This window comes from Periophthalmus magnuspinnatus, chromosome 10 (genome assembly GCF_009829125.3).
Source record: "Periophthalmus magnuspinnatus isolate fPerMag1 chromosome 10, fPerMag1.2.pri, whole genome shotgun sequence".
In the NCBI taxonomy this organism is placed as follows: Eukaryota; Metazoa; Chordata; class Actinopteri; order Gobiiformes; family Gobiidae; genus Periophthalmus; species Periophthalmus magnuspinnatus.
In genome coordinates, this window is record NC_047135.1 from 5,089,161 (window position 1) to 5,110,209 (window position 21,049).

Here is a 21,049-nt window from a genome sequence, read left to right on the forward strand (position 1 = left end):
TGCAGCTAAGTCACGTTACCCGTGTGTCTCCAGTGGCCTAAACCCAGCGAATACCAGGTTTGTTTGTTTTATTTCCTAATTAGCCAGATGGGTCAAACTGTCCTGCGTCCTGACGCGCAGCGCGCCAAAGAGCTGCGTGTCCACGCAGTTTCAGTGCGCGGTGTCATTCTTGTCCACGCAGTCAGGTGTCGCACTTCTTACACGCTGCAGGCGACGCCCGCTGACCGTTTTCATGCACGTTCACTACGCACAGCTGCTGAACCGGTTTCGTTTGTCGAGTGTTTTTCCTGAAGCGCATGGATGCAGTGGAGGGCAGAGGAAGGAAGAGATGACGTTACGCGGGCTGTGCGCGCGTGTGGGCGGGAGCGAACATGTCAGCGTGCAGTGAGAGCACAGGACAAACCTGGAACCATACAAGCCACTGATAACTGGACTCATTATAGCTGTAGTACTTATGTCAGCGGGCGAAAACACTTTTAATTTATTTTAAAGTTTGTGGCGGTTTTTTAGCGGTTGGCTGTGCGTTTTCAAGAGTCCACGCCGCAGCCTCCGCCGAAGCCCTGCTGCCTTCTTTTCCTGGATGTGACAGAAATTATCAGCGGCACATTTTGCATCAGCTGTGAGTTGGACACTTGGACATCGAGGTAGGTTTTCGTGTCTAATCACTTTATAAATCACTTTATCTGCTGCTGCTGATGCGTGTGCGCGTGGAGGAGCGTGGGAATCTACTGTAGCACACTTCATGCCGTGGCTAAATTTGTATTAAACCAGGTGTAAGAAGCTACAGCTGATTCTCACCAAAACAGTGTAGGAGCGATGCTGCAGCAGAGACTATTGATGTGACATCTGTGCACATGGACAGCTCCAGAGGAAGGATCACGGTCATATAGCTGCCATGAGATTACATTTAACGCGGTCCATTTGATAACATTATCATCAGGCTGCATTAGAAAGGCTTTGCCTGTGCCTCCAGCCCAAGGGAAGAAGGCCCACGTTGAACAAGATTGATGTTGTCTGTAAATGCTTTTTGGTGCACACCATTAGAAAAGACGTCTCAGCATCTTTCAGCACAGAGCCTATAACAGATACACCTCAGTAGTAACTCTAATGCAAGGACACAGGGCCATAGGCTACAGGATGCTGTTTGTTGCTGTGGGGTGTGGTTTGGCAAAGCATCCTCATTTGAAATGTTTCCTTTAGGGGCACCTTCTGTCCACTGAAGTCATTACAGATTGACCACTCTGCAGTATAGTATCACAACATCTTCATCAGACCTCAGCTTTACCATGCATGTCTAATGAGCACCCTGCCTCATCTGCTCTGGGGCCTTGTAAATCCGCCACATCAGACAGCATGTGTTGCATAGGAACTTCATTTCCGCCTGTAAGACTGCTACAGCCCAATTATAGAGCTTGGGTAGGCAATATTTTACTATAATTTACATCTTACAGTGTTCACTTCTACCTTTTGCGTGTGCAGCTAAGGGACTTCATTTTTAATCATAAACCTTTCCCAGTAAGCATATGAAGCTGCTTTAAGAATAAGCTCTAGCTGTATGTGCACTGTGATGTTATGCAGCCGCAGGCCTCTGGAAGCTTATTTGAGACAATGGTAAGAAAAATGCTAAGTATGAGAAGCTTAAAACACCTCACTGCTATGACCAAAATATCATGTAAGTTACCTAATGCTAGTAACCTAATGCATGATGTAACAGTATCTTGAGGTGTAAAAACACGTTGTAAATGTCTTTCTCAACAACATCACATCTGAACTACATCAGAACTAAACTGGGCTCAAACCACAACACAACCAGGACAATGTGAACACGCCCTGAAGTATAAAACATTTTGTGTGTGTTTCATTGGGCTTGACTAGTCATTGAGGTCAGTGACTTTTTCAGGTCATACGTTTCTCCTGCCTCTTGTGTTACTCAGCCTCTCTCTGTGAAGTTTACACAGACTGGACTATCAGTGTGCGTCTGGGTCTAGATTGTGACTAGTTCTGACAGTCCACAGCTTTTCATACTTATGCTTCAATGACAAGGTGTGCTGTTTGCCCGGTTTATCTGTCTGTGGCATTGTACTACACATGCAAACAGGGTGGCACTTTGCTCCACGCCCTGATTGTTGTTTTTTGTCCAGGGTGAGTACCTTTTTATGTATTTATGAGGCTTCAGGTCCCTCTCAAGTCTGGTTAATGGTTGACGTTCGCTAAGAATGTGTGTGTGGGGTCTTGAGCATTTAAGAGGAGTGTTTGGAGTTGGTTAAAAGCGAAGGAGCACTCCACATCTGTTAAGTAAATCTAATTAACATTTCCTGTCATTTTATCCTTAAGTTAAAAGATGAATGCCTTTTGAGACTCTGGCTATTGTGGATTTTAAGGGAGTGTACCTTTCCAAAAAATAAACCGTGATGGTTAAGTTTGTCCGGATGTAGGGAATTCAGTACAATAAGCATGTTACAATACAAAAAATAATACAAAATACTATAAAAAAGTAAATAAAACATAAACAATCATTATGAAATTAATTTTAAAAGAGGAGAGCGCTGATAAAATTCTTTCAGTCATATGCGCAACTAAACTGAACTGGTTTGAGCTGGGATGGGAACATTGTGAAGTGGAGGTCTGTCTTACATCTTCAGGACGACTGTTTCAAATTTAGCCGCATAAAAATCATAATAATCCAATGTCCAGTTAATGTGAGATCATTTCTGTAGTGACAACAGCAGAAAAAACATCACCACAGAGCAGCGATGGCAAGATAGGAAGTCAAACTCACTGAATCATCATTTGCCAACCTGACATATCAACAAACACCTGCTTTTTCCCTCCTTTCCTTCTATTGGTCAGCCTCCAGCATGATCTGAGTGACTGACAGGCAGTTTTAACCAGTGGTGGAACGTAACAAAGTCTATACACTGTAAATTTTATAGTAAATTTAAAGTAAAGTACACTTTTTTCGTCACTATATTTGAGAGCAGGTATCTGTACTTTCCACTCCACTACATTTTTAACATCCTGACTAATGTTTTTGAGTTCAAGCTTCAGCTTTGAGTAAACAAAACTAAATACACAAAATTCATGAGAAAAATAAGATAAGATAAGACATTGATTCATATTGTTTCTGTTGACCAAAATATGTATCAAGTCAATATCACTACATTTACACTTTAACAAATGAACAGTACTGAGTGAAATACTTTTAGTTTTTACTCTTATAGTACATTTTTGAATGGGTACTTAAAACTGAGTACTTCACAGTGACATGAACTCTCAGAAGAAGATGTGTTTGTTTTGTGTCTTTTTCATATCATCATAGTTGGGGGGGATCTCGTTGCATTTCAATATCTATATCTCAAACAATATTAAATAACTGTGTCAGATTGCTGGTTTGGCAGGTTGGCACATGATGCTTAAATCACATTATATTGTGTTTTTCTTAATCTTTAAAAGCTCATTAGCTCAACAGTCTGTGCCGCCAAATGAACCCACAGAAGCAGAAAAGGCAGCCGTTTCTTGCTAACCTGTAGGTGGATAATAGTTTCACCACAGCCACTGATCCTATTATTCCACGTCTTCTAATGGAGGTTACAATTGAACAGTAACCGAGATTCAGAAATTCCTCAAAGCCGTGCAACTCTATATCTATGACAGTTACTGCAGCTCTGCCTGTTTTTAACAAGCGAGATTACAACATACATAAATACCAGCCGAGTTTGAGCCTGAGCCGTCTTTACTATACACTCACATATGGCTTTAGTCTAGAACCGCTCATGCTCATATGCTCTTATGCTCTTATGCTGTTGTGGGGCTGTGGTCTTGTGGTTTTGGACCAAACAAGTTTATTTTTCAAAAGCACTCATTAGCTTGATTGTGCAACTAATGCTCTTTATCCAGTCTCTAGCCATTGTTTGTCCTAAGAAGATTAGTCAAAGGTTTTAATTTGGTGCTCTTTTAATTAGAGTTCATTTACGGTATTGAAATTGGAATATTTTTTACAGTTTTTTTTCCCCGTTGTTGTGAGTAAGGCTGTGGAATTGAAATGTAATCTCATCCAGATCACGTTGTTATTGTTAAATTGTTATATACACGGTAAATAGTTACATCCTTATATAGCGCTTTTCCACCTTCAAGGCACTCAACGCGCTTTACATCAGGGAACCACTCATTCACACACACATTCTTACTCTAGTGTACACAGACACTGGGGGCGAGGTGGGTTAAGTGTCTTGCCCAGTGGGTCTGGTCGCTTAACTAATGTTGTTTATGTTAAGAGCGAGATTTGAACTGTTAACCTTTGGGTTAGTGGACAAACCGTCTACCAACTATATGTTTTTTGGAGTAGAGTTCAGACGTAGGTTGAATAAATTCGATTTTTTATATTAAATGTCATTGATTCAAGTCAGTCTTTTCTATTAAAATAAGATAGAAAAAACAACAATAATAAAAAATAAATAAATAAAATTGAATCAGCCAGGGGCATGCAAGGGAATTTTTTTTTTCTCCAATATCTACCCTGATCCTAGTCCACTTGTACATTTGTTTTTAAAGTCCCAGTCTTACTACTTAAAGTGACTGCGCTTGTCCTCAGACCTTTGGTGACTTTGGTTGGCCGTGATGACAACCAGACCCTTGTTACTTTGTGGGTGCCCCAGTTAAAGTGTCCCATTTCCCGTAACATTCCTATTTTCCCCTGAACTATAAATGTGTTTAGCTTCAAGGTGTCAAGCCTGAGCACAAATGCACCACATGATATGAGTCATGATGATCTGTCCAAACAAAACTCTCTCTTTCTTCTATCTAAGAAATGATTGTAAGTTTTATCTGTGCTTACATATATGTGTGTTTGTTTCAAAGGTTTACAGACAATACAGGGTGTTTTATCTTAAGGGAGCTTAAAGTGCAGTTTATAGTTACTCTGCTGCAAACTGTTGTCATGAACGCTGTAAATAGAGCTGTGAATCACATTCCAGTTTTTCAAATTTTTAATGAGTTGCGTGGGTTTTGTAATTGACAGCTCTATAGCCAATCCCGTGGCATGCTGTTTGGAAAAGAGTCATACTTCTGAGGAATACAGTTTAAATTTCTTTTAAAATCAGACCTATTCTGCAGAATTAACTTTTAAGAGCTTATAACTATGTTATAGTTGTTTCCTCTTGAAGTTGTATTTGGGGTGATTTGTGCATGTTTGAGTCATGTTTAATTGCTTAATTTCAAGACGCCATATTACTGATCAATTTCTGTTCCTGCAGCATCACATAGTCATTTTAGAACAAATTAAAAAAAAAAATAATGTGCTACTCACTAGTGTGATCCACAGCTATCCATAGGAGGAGCCGACAGCTACACGGCTCTTTGTTGTGATGATGTCAGCTCCTATCGCACACTGCAGTTTTGTAACGCAGCAATCAGCAGACTTTTATTAAGGCATTTTAGATGAATATTGTGATTTAAAATGTGCACAGTATGTCTTCTTTAAAAGCAAGATTATAACCCACATTCATTTTTTGTTGATAAAAAAAAAAAAATTATAATATATAATCAAATTGAAAATGATAATTGATCAATATAAGGCTAAAAACTCTTGCCAAGACCTAAGTGTGAATGTTATCATGTGTGTGACTTGTGCTGATGTGAACAGATGCAGCTGTGTCAGTCTCTAGTTGTTATGGCATCAATGTTTTCTTTGTGAGGGATTTCTCTTCTTGTCTTATCTATTTAAATTAAACAATGACCTCACACACACCATTGCACTGCACCCGATAAGGCCGTCTTTTTAAGCAAATGGGAGCTATTTATGGCCATTTTCCTATTTCTTAGTCTATTTTTTCCACTGCATGTTTGTTAGTTTGTGAAGTCATTTGGATGTTACGGTTTAACAATGCTAGCTGTGTAGTTGCATGAGAGAGAGTGCTGTTCTGCCCCCATTGCCTGGGTTGGTGCATTTCTGTCTGGCACTCAACCCCAGCTTAAAGATAGGAGAGCTGATTACAAAATCATGTGCACCACTAAGTGTGTTTTACAAAAGTGCTTTCTCTCATTACTCTGTGTTTGGTTTAGTGGATGTCCCTCCATTCCCAGCATGCTTTGCTTTAAGAGAAATGGAGGTTTTCAGAGACTAAGGATTGCCTTGGTAACAATTTCATCCATCTGTGTTTGTTGCATGAATGTCTGATGTCTGTGGATGAAAAGAGGGCTACGTTTGTGATCTTCAGCTCTCTCATCACTACATTATTTATTGAATAGTTATAAGGAAGATGGCGAGGTCACTGGGCTATGTTCATTGAAGAGATTAGACATGTCTCAGCTCAGTTAATGTGGGTGTCTAGTCTATCCATGGGTTTCAAAATGATGAAAAATTAGGACTGTTGCCATAGCAGTTGGTAAAAAAGCCCTCATAATGTTACATATAATGAGAAGATGACATCCATGAATATGCTTGTTTTAATTGCAAATGGTCTTCAAATGTATTTAATTAATTAACCAGGATTTAATAAGGCAAAACACAAAATCTGAACAAATCTATAGCGTCAAAACTGTCGCAGTCCGCTCCGTAGGGAGAGTGCGGATGAGCAGCGACTGTGTATTTGCCAGACACTTTTCTCTGCCCAATGGAGCTTCTAAGCACAGTTCAGGGAATAGAACTGGACAATGATAAATGCCTTGGGTTTTGTCAGGGCTGGATCCACAAGGTTTTGAAAGCAGGACAGAACTAAGCGAAGTATGTTTCATCCAAAACTAGGCTCTTATGCTCAAGTTTTTGTACCTTATTGTTTTGTGCTAAAAAAAAAAAAGGGAAAAAGTAAAACTATAAAACTATAGCTGCAATATAAATTGTAATGTAATCAAATCAAACTGCAATTTATTACATTATGAAATGCCACAACAAATATTGCTTCTAATTCCTAAACCCCCCCTCCCAAAAGTTAAATATTCATTTTTTTCGTGTCAGTATCTCACTCACCACACCTGTTTATTATTAATCAAATACAAAATACAAAATGCATGAAAACGCGCAGTTGTCTAAGTTCATGTGCTCTTTGTCTCTTTTACAGATCCAGCAGGATGTAGCCATAACTGCCACCGTGTTGATAATGAGCCTGTTCAGTGAAGCAGAGCGAAGGAGCAGCTTCTGACTCTGGTCTGTTCCCCACAAACCTACCACCTCTATGTCTGCCCCGCTCAGGCAGACGGGCTGCTATGTCATCCACCACTCCCCCTGGGGCCCAACCCTCTAAAAAGGGCCGGAAGCCAGACAAACCCGAGGTGATGGCTGACCCGGCTCCAGCCACCAACGAGGAGCTGAAGTCCAAGCTCTTGGATGTGCAGGTCGAACTGCAGCAAGAGAGAGCCAAGGTGAGCTCACATTGTGACACTGTAGCTGAGTGGTTAGCATTCTCACCTCACACCAACCAACAAGGTTCTGGGTTTGATTCCCTTTCTATGCAGTGTTTGCTTGTTCCTCCCTGTGTCTGGGTGGGTTTATTCCAGGCACTTTGGTTTTCCTCATCAACACAAAACATGGGCATTTTGCAAAACCCACCAGCTAAGGCTCGCCCAGTGCTCCTAAGAGGCAGTTGGGTCAAATGCAGAGAACAAATTTTCCTATGGGACAATAAAGTGTGCCTTGACCCAAACCCTAATCTTAATCAGGGCCCTGACAAATGAAGAAAAACATGATATTTTCAAGAGACAGAAATATGCTTACAATATGCACACCTATTGATTTTATTTTAATGAGAGGCAGGACTAACTGAAAAGAGGTGAATACTGTAATGTTTCTGTTTTCCTCTTTCCTCAGGTTTGTAAGCTCCGTGAGCGTCTCCAGGAACAGCGTCAGGCTCGAGAGCTTGAACAACACAAACACTCTGTGGCCATCACAGACCTGAGGGCCAAACTCCACGAAGAGAAACTCCGAGACGTGGGTGCTGCTCGAGAAGCTTTAGCCCGACAACATGAGGTGGAGCTGGCCCGCGCCATCAAGATCCGAGACACGGAGGTCCAGAGGTTGCAGGGCCTGGTCAACGCGCTGAGGGACGGAGCGGCTGACAAACTCAAAAATGCACTGCTCGGAGAGGCACGAGAGGAGGCCAGGAGGGCGTTTGACGGGGAAAGACTCAAGCTGCAACAAGAGGTAAGTTTTAAAGTCAAGAATAATCATGGGCTTGTGTATTTTAATGTTAGTACAAAATCAAAACAAGAACTCATTTCTGTTGAAGGGTAACTACAGTAAAGAAACATGGGTGAAGTTTATTATTTTTGCTTTTTGTTTCTCTATTAGTCTCATGTGTGCCTATCTGTATATGTATATTATATAGTAAAACGGCATAAGTGTGGGTGTGTCTATATATAGAACTGTATGAGGTGTAGGCCAAGTGCTGATAGGAGACTGTAGACCCCTTTGTAAATGTATTTTTCTGAACCACAGGAAACAGTGGAAATGCCTGTTGCCAAGCTATTGTTTTTCTAGGTCAATTCATGAAGCACAACATTCATTATTTATACAGTTGAATACAAGTTTATGTCATACTGCACCTATATGATTGGTTTGATGCGCTTATAAAATGCTGTAACTTCTTTATGTGTGTTATTGGATCATTTTAGATCCAGGAGCAGAAGACAGGCCGAAAGCAGGCTGAGGAGGCCCTGGCTAACGCTCTCCAGGCAGATAAAGCCAAAGCTGCAGACCTGCGCACGGCTTATCAACAGCACCAAGATGAAGTGCACCGCATCAAACGAGACTGTGAGAGGGACATCCGCAGACTGGTGAGGGCATCTGTCAGGGCTGAGACACGAGATTGGATGCACGAGAGCGAGCCAAGACGAGATTTTTACAGAATGTACGATAACAAATTTTGAAGTTCGATATATTATAGATGTAAATATAACACTGAAACTAATTTATGCCAATGACACAATAATCCAAGAGCAGCTTTAAACCACAAAAAAAAAACAATTTAAACATAACATTCAAAAAAATAAATGGCAGATAAAAACACTTTCGTACTTAGTGTGCATCTGGAATGAGTCATACACGTTATTAATTCAACCTTTTTACGGCTTAAATCTTATCCTATAGCTAAAACATAACAACAAATTCCCTGTAGTGCAAAGAAAAAGTACACACGATAGATATTGACCCCAAAAAATATTGTTGCAGCTGTCATATATTGAATGAGAAGTCGATTATATTGATTCATGTGACAGGTTTACTGATACAATTGTGAAAAACCACAGTGTTTTTCTTCATTGTCACTGTGGTTTTAAAATGGGTATTGAGTATTGGGCCTTTTCCTTAGTACTGAAACTGATGAAATTCTAGTATTTGAGTACTTGCTGTTTCTAATGCATGTTTAATACATTTCCTGCCAAATAAACTTTAAAAATTGTAACAGCACTAAAACCTAGGTATTCAGTTTGTCCAGTCTCAGTCAGTTTTCTCCTGCATATGCTGCTTTTCCTAGTGTCATTGATTAAGCCTATTCCAAACAGTAGGTTTATATGATTATGTAATGTGCACTGACTGTAAAACAAAGGTGACTTGTTGTGGTGAAACCGGTGAGTCTGTAATGCTGATTGATTGCAACAGGGCATTTCAGGAAATACCAGAGCTAAAAGAACAAAGTGCTGGGCGGAAGTTGAGGAGGAACTTGTTAGAAGTGTGAGACATGGTAGAAACACTGGAGGGAACGTTTTAGAAAATATTGTAAACCTGAATGAAATACTTTTTTTTGTTTTAATAAAATGGCAAAATTGAATAAATCTTTGAACTTTTATGAGCATAAACATTAGTGTGAGCACCAAAATCGTAAAGTCACTAAGAATTTGAAGTCCAGTAATGCACTGATATCTCATAAAATTGTACAGACATCATAAAATGTTGATGGTTTTAGAAATATGAAGTCAATATATTTGTTTCATTTGTTTTCTGATTTTCTTTGCAGATGGATGAGTTGAAAGCCAAGGATCGTGTGGTGTGTGCCTTGGAGAGGGAGTTGGGAGCGCAGGCTGGATATGCTCAAAAACTACAGCTACAGAAAGAGGCACTGGACGAGCAGCTGGGGCAGGTCCGGGAGGCTGAGAAGTTCAACCATGGCAGCCCCAAAAGAGAAGTGGTGCCTGGGCTTGGAGATAACTCAGAACTGCAGTACAACCAGGTATGGCGTCATACTGGAAAGAAGTTATTACTTTCTTTCCTTTCACGGTTGCTACGCACACATAGGGCAGGGGACCGTTTAAAGGTATGAGTACAGTAACAAAAAAATTAGTATTTTTCTTTTGTTTCTTTTGATGGTGGTCCTGGGAGAGCACTGCAGAAAGTAAGCCAAGGCAAGTTTATTTGTATATAACAATTGGTACACAAAGTAATTCAAAGTGCTTTACAGAATAAGAAAGATGTTAAAATCAATACAACAAATCGAAACATAAATAATCATCATAAAGAATAAAAGCCTTTCAGTCATATGCACAGCTAAACAGAACAGTTTGGAACCTGGATTTAAACATTTTCAAAGTAGAGGCCTGTCTCACATCTTCAGGTTCAGGAAGAGTATTCCAGGTTTTAGCTGCATGAAACTGAAACGCTGATTCCTCATGTCCTGAGTCTGGGCACCAGGAGGAGGCCAGTCCCTAAACCAGGACTAAACCAGAACTGAATCAGAGCTACACCAGTGTGAGATGGTTCATGTGGCTCTAACATGTAGGAGATGTACTTTGGTGCTAGGCCATGCAGAGACTTGTGCACAAGTAGAGCTGCTTTAAAGTCTATTCTGTTACTAGGCAGTGTCACCATAAATAGATAATGAAAAGTAAGCTCAAACAAATTATGTTAAATGGAATGTTGTAATTCTGTTTTGTCATTCTAGATTGTTATTAATACATGATAAAGAAAACCAGATATCAAAATCAGATTCACTTTCCTGCCTCCTGGAAGGTGTTAAAGGAGCCTTCAGGCTAAGGCACAGTTTCTTTTCCAGGGCTGTCACACTTCTAAACTTTTAAATATATGCACTTCAACCTGAACTTTAGTAATGAACAAATATGCTCATGTCAAACCTTCCTCCTTTACATAAATAAGTATTTTTTTAATGAGTTTTAGAATGATCATGATCTATCAGAGACAGAGTTAGTATCAGAACACATGGCAAGTTTTTTTTTTCTCTATCGCTGTGGTTTTATGCATTGGGCTTTGAATATTGGGCCTTGAGTATTGGGCCTTTTCCTAAGTATCGAAACCAAGTGTGAAATTCTAGTGTTTGAGTACTTGATGTTTCTAATGTACCTTTAATAAATTTCCTGAAAAATAAACTTTAAAAATTATATGTAAATTATAATGTAAATTTGTATCTAGTACTTGCTGATTGCACACGGGTTAGATGCTAAAATTGCATTTCGTTACACTGTGCTTGTACAAGTGCAGTTACAATTAAGTTGAATCTGAATCAATCAAGAGCTGTTGCCCCCCAAAATGGAAAGATCTCCAGGTCAACAAGCGTAAATGCAGTGAATCACATAAAGCAGATATAACTGAATATTACTGCTTTGTCCTAATGCCATTCAGTGCTCGCAGCATTAGGCAGAGCCTGACTGTGGAGAGGGAAGTGTTTTGTTGTTCTGCACCACATCTTTAGAACAGCCTTCCCTTTGAAATAAAAGAAGTACAGAGCCTGGTCTATTTTCTATTTTAGGCTGAACTGAAGACGTTTATAATTCCAAAACTGTAAGGGCCCATATTACGCTATATTCTGATTTTTTTATATATTTTATATATATATTTTATATATATATATATTATTTATATATATATATATATATATATATATATATATATGTTGTTTCTCTACATATTTGGGCTGCGTTCTTCTCTCAAACTGAAACACTTTGTTCCACCTTGTGATGTCATGTGGTGATACAGGAAGTGCTCCACTGCTTTTTTAAACTCCATACACCTTCCCTAGAATCATTTTTATGATTTCACCCATGGAATTGCCAAAGTTTAGGTAGATGTTAACTTAAACTGTTAACCACTTCAATACATCACACGGTGGAACAGAGCATTTTGAGCTTTGGAAATGTAACAGACTAATAATAAAGTGTCACTGAAACACGTGTGAATGAAGCAAAACACAACTCCAGGTCTGTTTTTAGGAGGTAATAACACTCTAACAAAGCTTAAAACTCACAAGAGTCAACTTTATGTAACATAGAATCTTTAAATTGCTGATCATCCGAATGAGAAGTGCTTCATCATTGAAATCCATTGTGTTTCTACCAGTGTTTCTCATATGGCAGAATGATACTTTGAAAGTCAAATATTTGCTCAGGTGCTGGGGAAAGTTTGGACACAGAGCACCGTTCATGCTTAAACCGTATTTGCATCTCTGATTCACCTCATCTTTTCCATCCACTCTCAAAACCTGCATGTGTGCCTGCATGACAGTCCCCTTTTCAGTTTGTGTCTTCCTCCTCCTCTCCTCTGCCCCCTACTGTTCAGGAGGTGGACGAGCGTGACATGAGGAGGTTCCAGTTGAAAATTGCTGAACTTCATGGGATGATCCGGAAACTTGAAGACAGAAATGCACTACTGGCCGATGAGAGAAATGAACTGGTGAGTCATGCAGATTAATAAACATAACTAATGCAAATTCAGGACTATGTAAAGGCAGTTATCAGGAATTATGTCTTTTTAAATTTTTTTATATGTATAGCTAAAGCGGGTGAGGGAGGCAGAGAGCCAGATGAAACCCATGTTTGAGAAGAACAAGCGTTTGTCCAAGAAGAATGATGACCTCCTACAAACTCTGCAGCGAATGGAGGAGAAACTCAAGAACCTGAGCCGCGATAATGCTGAGATGGTGAGTTTTTCATATTCAGAAGCTTTTGCAGACAAACAAGTAGGCCTATCACAGATTTTGAAGTACGATATATCGCTGAAGAAAAATATAAACGACAAACAATAACATTGAGAAAAATTTATGACACTGACAGAATAACTCTAAAAGTAGAATTATTCCCATTTTAAATGTACGATATGGTTAAAAAAAACACCAACTCCAATAAATAAATAGCAGTTTGAAACACTTTGGTAGTGAGTTTGTATCTATAATGAGTCATAGAAGTTATTTATTCAAGCATCAACAGCTCAAATCTAATCGTAGAACAGGAAGAATAACAAAAAGTTTAAGAAAAAGTCCCCATGATAAATACTGACCCCAAAAAATAATTGTTCTGTCATATTGAAAAATAAGTCGATATATTGAAGTACTTATGTTTTGTAGTGTTGATTCTTACATTAGTGTTGTAACGGCTAGTGCGGGTGCGGACCAAGGAGTGCAGATTTACAGTGTTTAGTTACAAAATGGTGAAATTCAGTTTTTAATAGTTCCTTTAACACACACACGGGGAGCAGGAGGCAGACCAGACGGGAGTAGTGCAGAACAGGGACGGGAAACCAGGACCGTAACGAGGAGAGGATCAGGACGAGACCAGGACAAGCCAAGCAGGGATGTCCAGAGCGGGCACAGAGACAGCCAGGGCCGGGGCACGACGGGACCAGGGACAGGGCCAGGGAAGACGACCCAGCAGGAGTAATCCAGAGAGCGGGAGACAGGGCAGGAGACGGGAAGCAAGCTGGAGACCAAGACGGGACAGGAGGCAAGGCAGAGGGGTGGACTGTACCGGAGCTGGAGCGCAGAGGCAAGAGCAGGAATCTGGAAGGTGGCAAAATTCCAATGAGTATCAGGTAGACAGGTAACAAAAATGCAAAAACTAAGCTGGAGCATTCACGTTGACACGCGGACAGTCTGGCTCCGAGTGCCTTCTGCCGAGCCCTCAAATACTCAGCAGCAGGTGGAGGTAATTGCGCTGATGCACTCCAGGTGCGCGCGGGAGGAGTCAGGAACTCCGCCCAGCTCCAAGCAGACAGGTAGGGGAGGGGGAGAGAGCACAGGAGGACAGATAATGCAGGCCCCATGACAATTAGGGACAAAAACTAACAGCTCTTTTGTCATATTCTATTCCTAGAAAGAGAAAGCTGCCTCCTCTCGTCCCCCATCACAACAACAGCCTCATCAGTCCCAGTTAAAGCGGCGGAGCTCTCTGACAGACCTGAGCCACGCCCACGAGGAACAGGAAGTGGAGTTCCTCAAACTGCAGGTCGTCGAGCAACGCGGCATCATTGATGAACTCACACAGGTTTGAGGAGGCCTACAGTTTCACTCTATTACTACTGTAGTAAAACTTTACTATATAAAATAAAATATGTCAAATAAAAGTCTTTATTTATACAGGGGAACCACATGAGTGCACTTGGGCTCTGTTTTTCATAGGCGGCCTGTTTAAAATGCGATACAAGCAGAAAAACTGAGTAGTATAAAAGTATAAAAGTCTATATAAAACATTGAAAACAGGTGCAGGTGTGAGTATAGAAGTTTGTTACCTGATTATTATATTGCGATTGTGTCACCAACGTATTTAGTTTTGCTCTTCCTTGGAATGTGCTCCATTTTTGTGAAGCAAAACAGCTAAAAGTCTCTTTGCTGTCTCAGTTTTGGTGCGGCTCGTCCTTAGTCTTATGCAGTCATGTGATGTGGTATTAAATGTGCCATTATCAATGATTAACAAACAGGTGAGGTGTTCTGGCAGTTTTTGAAGTAGGCCCTTATAGATACATTTCATACATTTTCATATGTTCTCTTCTAACAGACTGTAATGGCCAACCCACTTTTTCATAGAGAATACAGTGATGGGTTTCAAATCTAACACCTGTAATAAAGCAAAGGGTAGAGTGAAATAGTGGATCCAAATGTTCATGATGTGATTTTGTGATGCCAATGTATAGTTCAGTTTAGCAAAAGAAAAATGTAATTCTGTGAAATGGACAAAAGCTTTAGAGAGAAGACTCATCCAAGTTGCTTCTTCAGTTCTGGTCAGATTACTTCTGGACACTGCCTTATATCTGTCTAAAGGGAGGTGCTAACTACACTAAAAATAACACACCTATTTGTTTACAGTTTGTTTGTTAGCTAGGTATTGAACTATACTACACAAGTGTGAACTGTGCCCTAGTCGTATTATACTCATATCATACTGGCTAGCACTATTGTTTTCCTTGTTTTGATTTAGGTCTGAGGATGGAGTTATAAACACGAGATAAATTATGTCTAATCCCCCATTCCAGTTGACAAAATTGAATTTTTTCTTATCGATGGATGTCAAACCTGGACAACAGAGAGATTACACAGATATTGTTCAGTATGTTTTTAGAATATGGAGGAGAACTTTAGACTATGGGTTGCTCCACTATTAATGGGAAAACATGGTAGATTTACTCCACTAAGGTAAAAGATGTATTTATTGAAGTTAATTAAAGTAATATCAGAATAGAGAATTGTCCCTATAGAATTTACACTTAAAATTGGTGAAATGGTTAAAAAGAATATCTAAAACAAAAAAATAGCCTTAATATTCACTTATATAAATCTTTTTCCTTGTTTGTAGGAACGTGACAGATTGGCCATGACTATAAAAACCAAGCGGAGACAAGTGAAGATGCCTAAAGTAAGTGTGAATTGGTTCCTTTATTCTCTTGATAAAACAGTGTTGTACCTTAGCAACTCCTCTTCCTGACGTCTGTTTGTGCGTGTGTGCAAGTGTGTGCAAGTGTGCATCTGTGTGTTTTGATGCTTGTGTGCAGTATTTTTAATGTAATTGGCCTCAAGGGACTTTAATGACAGTACACCAGACAACAAGAAGCATCAAGCTGTCCAAACACACACCTCCTGCTGTGCTAGTCCCAGTGAAGTGGAGTCACGGCTGGTATTGCTGCTGGCTGTATGTTTCTTGTTGTGTCTATAAACAGGATTATAGGTTATGGCTATCAGTTTTAAGATGCGTTGTGTTTCTGGTACAGTTGTTGTCTAAAAAACAGGTATAAATTGATTTCAATACTAAAATGTGCATCTAGACTTGATGGGCATTTGAGTTTGTGGCCTACACTATATATCTAGATTTCGGGCTTGATTTGCCAGGTCATGTTTGTGAATAATAATTAGTTTTCAAATATTTAAACTTTAAAATAAAGGTTAAATAAAAAGAAAACAAATAAATACAATTTCTCAAGAGGACTAGGCTTATGATGACATGGTGTAATTAAATTTAAAAATCATTAGGGATTGTACATAAACATAATAGTTAAATTTCCCTTTGCTTATTGTCCTTCTGATAAAAGAGAAAACAGGTCGCCTTTGTTACCACACGTTTGGATGGATTCACTGGAGGCCATGATGTTGCTAAGGGTGGAGTTTATGATGTGGGTCTTCAGTCTCATCTTCTCTTAGTCCGTCTGTGTTGGTTCTGTGTGAACGATGTAGCAGTTTGACTTTGGACTGTTGAGTACTTTTATTCTTTAGGTATTCCACTGACTCAAGGATTTATTGGAGAGTCCTCTAAACTACACTCCATTTTGTGGGTTATATGTTGTAGAGACAGTTTTGGTAGATTACACCAGTTTGTTCATTGGCATCATGACGGAGTACTTTCTTTTGATCCTGTATTTTTCTGCCTTCATCTGCTTGTGTGCCCTGGTCTGTCTGTATTTTTCTGGTTGTCAGGAGATGACTTATAAACATGATGGTAAGAGTTAATGTTAAGAAAGAGCAGCTAGAATAGACGAGCAGTTTTTAGCACTTTACATCAGGACTATAACTAAGATTATTTTAGCATTTTGTATTTTTTTGTTGATAAATTGACCAGCCAAACTGTAATTTCTTTTGCACAATGAGATTTTTTTTAGATATATTTTCAAACAGATTAAGGTAACAATATGCTGACTAAAATTTCTAGATAGGGAAAATTTGTTTGTTTTTTTTGTCTGTCTGATTAGGCCTGTCACCATAATTACAATATCGACTTATCGTTCAGTATATGAAATCTGGAACAACATATTTTGCAACTCAATATTTATTGTGAGTACTTTTTCTTTGCAAAAGTGGGGAGATTTGAGGTATTTTTTGTTGAAATACGAAAAGATTTGAGCAGTGGAGGGGTGAATAAGCCTTTTAATGAAACAGTTTATTTAAAATGGGTTACTGGGATTATCTTGCATTATTTAAGTCTTAATTAGTGGCTTAAAGTAGTTTCAGTATTATTGTTTATCGCAATATTTCTCTATAGCGATATATCGTGCTTCAAAATATGTTATAGTGACAGGTCTATGTCTGGTCCAGTCAGCCATTAATTCAGTAGTCATTGGAGCCCTACTTAACATGAACGCGGTATAAGAAAACATTAAAACTGTAGTACTAAAATACAGTATGTTAATTTACCTTTCTTACAGAGGCATGTTGTGGAGACATATTTTGGATTTGATGAGGAGTCGATTGATTCAGAAACATCGTCGCTTGTTTCATTTAACACCGACCTGACAGACCGCACGCCTGCCACTCCGGAGGAAGATTTGGAAGAGGTAAATGTCAGATTGACTCTAGATTATTTCAAGATTTAAACATTTTAAACTAATGCCTCGTTATTATTGTAACTATTTAATTTAGGAGTTAGGCTTACAGGATTAATGAAGTAGCCTGAAATATTCTTGGTATATCTACCGGTATATCTCCATTATGAATTAAGTCTTTCTTCAAAAGCTAAATAAGGCTAACCAATTGTTTTTGCATCAGTAGGACAAATTAAAAACCACAATAACACACCATCAGTAGCAAGATTCTTAAAACTTAAAACTATTTCTGTACACGTTGAAAGTTGTTATGTTGGTTTGTAATTCTTATTTTCACTACAGAATATTTCTCGTGAGGAGTCAGAGCTTCGTTTTCGACAGCTGACCAGAGAGTACCAGGCGCTGCAACGGGCCTACGCTCTACTACAGGAACAGACTGGTGGGACACTGGATGCTGAACGGGAGGCCAGGGTTTGTACAACTACATAATCTGTAATGACCTCAAACAGACGCTGCTCTTGCATCGGGACTCATTCCTGTTATGCCCCACAGACCCGAGAGCAGATGCAAGCAGAGCTGAGCAGCTGCCAGGCGAAGATTGTGGACCTGGAGAAGGCCCTGTCGGAGCGGGGGCAGGTAACACTGACGAGGGAGGGGGGCAGGAGCTCGCGGGTCTTGCTCTCACTGGCCGTCCTGCATGTTTTTCTGGCTGCTCTGTTCTTGGGCTGGCGCTATGCCGAACACATCCACGCCTTTCTTTGATGTCACTTCCTGCATGTGTGACATCACTTCCTGCATGTATGGCTGTCATCTGCGCCTTACTCTATGTCCCAAAGATGAATCTGTCTGCTGGTGCTGTATATTTCTGTGTGACTTTATTTGAGGCCACTGTGTCCATCCAGAAATAGATCAAAGCTATTGTTTCAGATATGTGATATTTCCAAATCCATGTAAGTTAATATTTGCAAATAATAAAGTAAGTAAGTAAGTAAATGATCTTTAAAGTGGCATTATATTTTTACCAGGTTAATTTCAGAAGTGTTGATTTAAGCATGAGACTGAGAATATGTGTCATGTGTTCTTGGGTAACATATAGGCCTGTCACGATAATACATTTTAAAGTACGATATATTGCTGAAGTAAATATAGACGATAAATATTGAAACCAAACCATAAAGCAGAATTATTCCCAATATCGTTAAAAAATATGAGCTACAAAAATAAGTGACTGAATGCAACACTCATAATAATAATAATAATAAGTTATTCGTTTGTATCTATAATGTTTCACAGAAGTTCATAATTCTTCACACCACAGCTCAAATATTGTCGTAGTACAGAAAAATAACCAAAAATTTAGTAGTACAAAGAAAAAGTATGCTCCCAAAAAGTATTGTTCCATCTGTCATATACTGAATATATAGCCCATATAGTATTTATCGTGACAGGCTTACTGACATAGCATGTTCTTTACCAAAAGCATTTGTTCCCAGTTTGTCGTGCCTCTAGTCTCAGGTGGTGGCCTGTTCTTTTCTTCCAAATATTGATTTTCTTCCAAATCAATAAAACTATGTCTCACCTTGTTCTTGTCTTGTGTTTGTGCCTACATCACATCAGCTTGTTTCAATTCACTTACAGTGCATGTTGAGTGTTTGAAAAGTTGGCATGAAAACAAGGACATCCACATTGTTTTGTGATTTTTCTTCTAATGTTTGACTTGGTTGCTATGACAGGATTCAAAATGGGTTGAAGAGAAGCAGTACTTGCTTAGGACCAATCAGGATCTTCATGAAAAGGTAATTCTGTTCATGAAAATAATAATTAGAATTGAAATAATGCAAACGTACATTTAGAGTTGGGCAATATGGTGATGAAAAGTGAATCTCATCCCTGTGATGATATTTTGGTCATATTGTCACTTCTCCTATTGGTTAGACTGTATGGCTCTAAGTGAGTGACAGCTGGATAGATAGAATAGAAAAATTAAATGCGTACAAAAATCATGATAAAATCCAAATCCTGAACTGGTTCCAAAAAAATCATGACATTGTTTGCCACATCGCCCACTTTTACCTACAATATAATTTTGATATGCTGTATATGCTTCTGTCCTAGATTTGTGCACTGCAGCAGGTGGAGAAGCGACTAGAAGCTGAGGTCCAGGACGCTCGGGACCAAAATGAGCTGCTGGAGTTCAGAGTTCTTGAACTAGAAGTAAGAGACTGTAATACCATCATAGTGTCACCAGGAGGCGACAACAACAACCTCAGCTCCAGAATCAAGACCTATTTACAGTGATCCATAGACTGCCTGGATTGTTTCATTGAACACACAAAAAACGACACTGTATCCATATGACTGTTGTTTATAGTTTTGCATGGCAGCTGTTGGCCCCATCCGTGAACTGGAATCATTTTGAATGCATGAATGTTGATGTATTTTACTTGAATAAACCATATTTAAGTACTTTCATTTTCATCTTTGCTCATTTTGTATCCCATTTGCACGCATGTTTTACTTTATTTGTATTGTGTAAATCATCAGTGTTGTATATTACTGAGGTATAATATTTATAATGTGAATAAATGATTATTGTTATTATATCTGAGCACATATCTTCACTGATGTTTTCAATTTGAACAATGTGTTCACTGGCGATCCCTTTTCCAGATTTAATTTTGTCCATGTGAATTTTTGCACCCCATTTCTGTATTTGTTTTTTCACCTCCTTTGTTTTAGCAGATCCCGGTCATGTTTTCTGTCTTAATGTAAGTAACATCCCAATGGTTTCCTTTATCACTGAAGTACTGTTAGTATTTATTACCTGTCAAACGTGTTGGCTGGATCAGTGTCGAGGCCATAGTTTACAGATGAGATTATAGTGTTCTGCTGATGCTGTGTTTTCCTGTCTGCATTAATTGAATTGCTGTTATTCCAGGAAAGAGAGCGGAGGTCTCCTGCTTTGAATCTTCACATGTCAGCCTTTCCTGAAAACAGCAGCAGCGCCCTGCAGACCTACTGCCACCAGCAGGGGGTAAAGGTGAGTGCATATGTATGCCTTTGTCCAAGTACATTCAATTAGTCATATTTATACTTAATTATGTTGTCAACAGGATGTAATTATCCCTGAGCTCATGAAGAAGCTTGATATACTTGGTGATAATGGGGTGAGTTTAAAAAGCTTTTAAACTTTATTTTTGGTACATTATTATATAAACATAACTCTTTTTTTGTTCCAAATGACCAGAACCTGAGAAATGAGGAGCAGGTTGCTGTGATCCAAGCAGGGACAGTCATCTCCCTCTGTGAAAAGGCAAGTGTGTTGTTTTTACTGACACCCAGTGGACAGTTACTGCTACTACACCGTCTGTCTTCATAACCATGTGCCATGTGTTTTTATAGTGGCTAAAGCAAATTGACAACACTGAGGCAGCTTTAACTCAGAAAATGATTGATTTGGAAAATGACAAGGTAAGAAATACTGATTTTTACTGTTCAAATATCCCGCCATGATTTGCAGTTGATTATGCTGTTTTGTGACAGGAGCTGTTCAGTAAACAGAAGGGATTTCTTGAGGAGGAGTTGGATTACAGAAAG

General features: G+C 39.2%; 1 protein-coding gene across 1 annotated transcript; it reads left to right on the forward strand.

The window, feature by feature from the left end:
- The first annotated feature begins 275 nt into the window (after positions 1 to 275).
- jakmip1 (janus kinase and microtubule interacting protein 1) lies at positions 276 to 20,060 on the forward strand. Its single transcript, XM_033974184.2, has 14 exons — positions 276 to 644; positions 7,056 to 7,356; positions 7,802 to 8,134; positions 8,605 to 8,766; positions 9,945 to 10,157; positions 12,494 to 12,607; positions 12,708 to 12,854; positions 14,023 to 14,193; positions 15,499 to 15,558; positions 17,336 to 17,464; positions 17,795 to 17,923; positions 18,005 to 18,088; positions 19,186 to 19,248; positions 19,568 to 20,060. The coding sequence occupies exons 2-14, from the start codon at positions 7,201 to 7,203 to the stop codon at positions 19,748 to 19,750; spliced, it is 1,944 nt and encodes a 647-aa protein (XP_033830075.2). The 5' UTR covers positions 276 to 644; positions 7,056 to 7,200; the 3' UTR covers positions 19,751 to 20,060.
- The last annotated feature ends 989 nt before the right edge of the window (positions 20,061 to 21,049 follow it).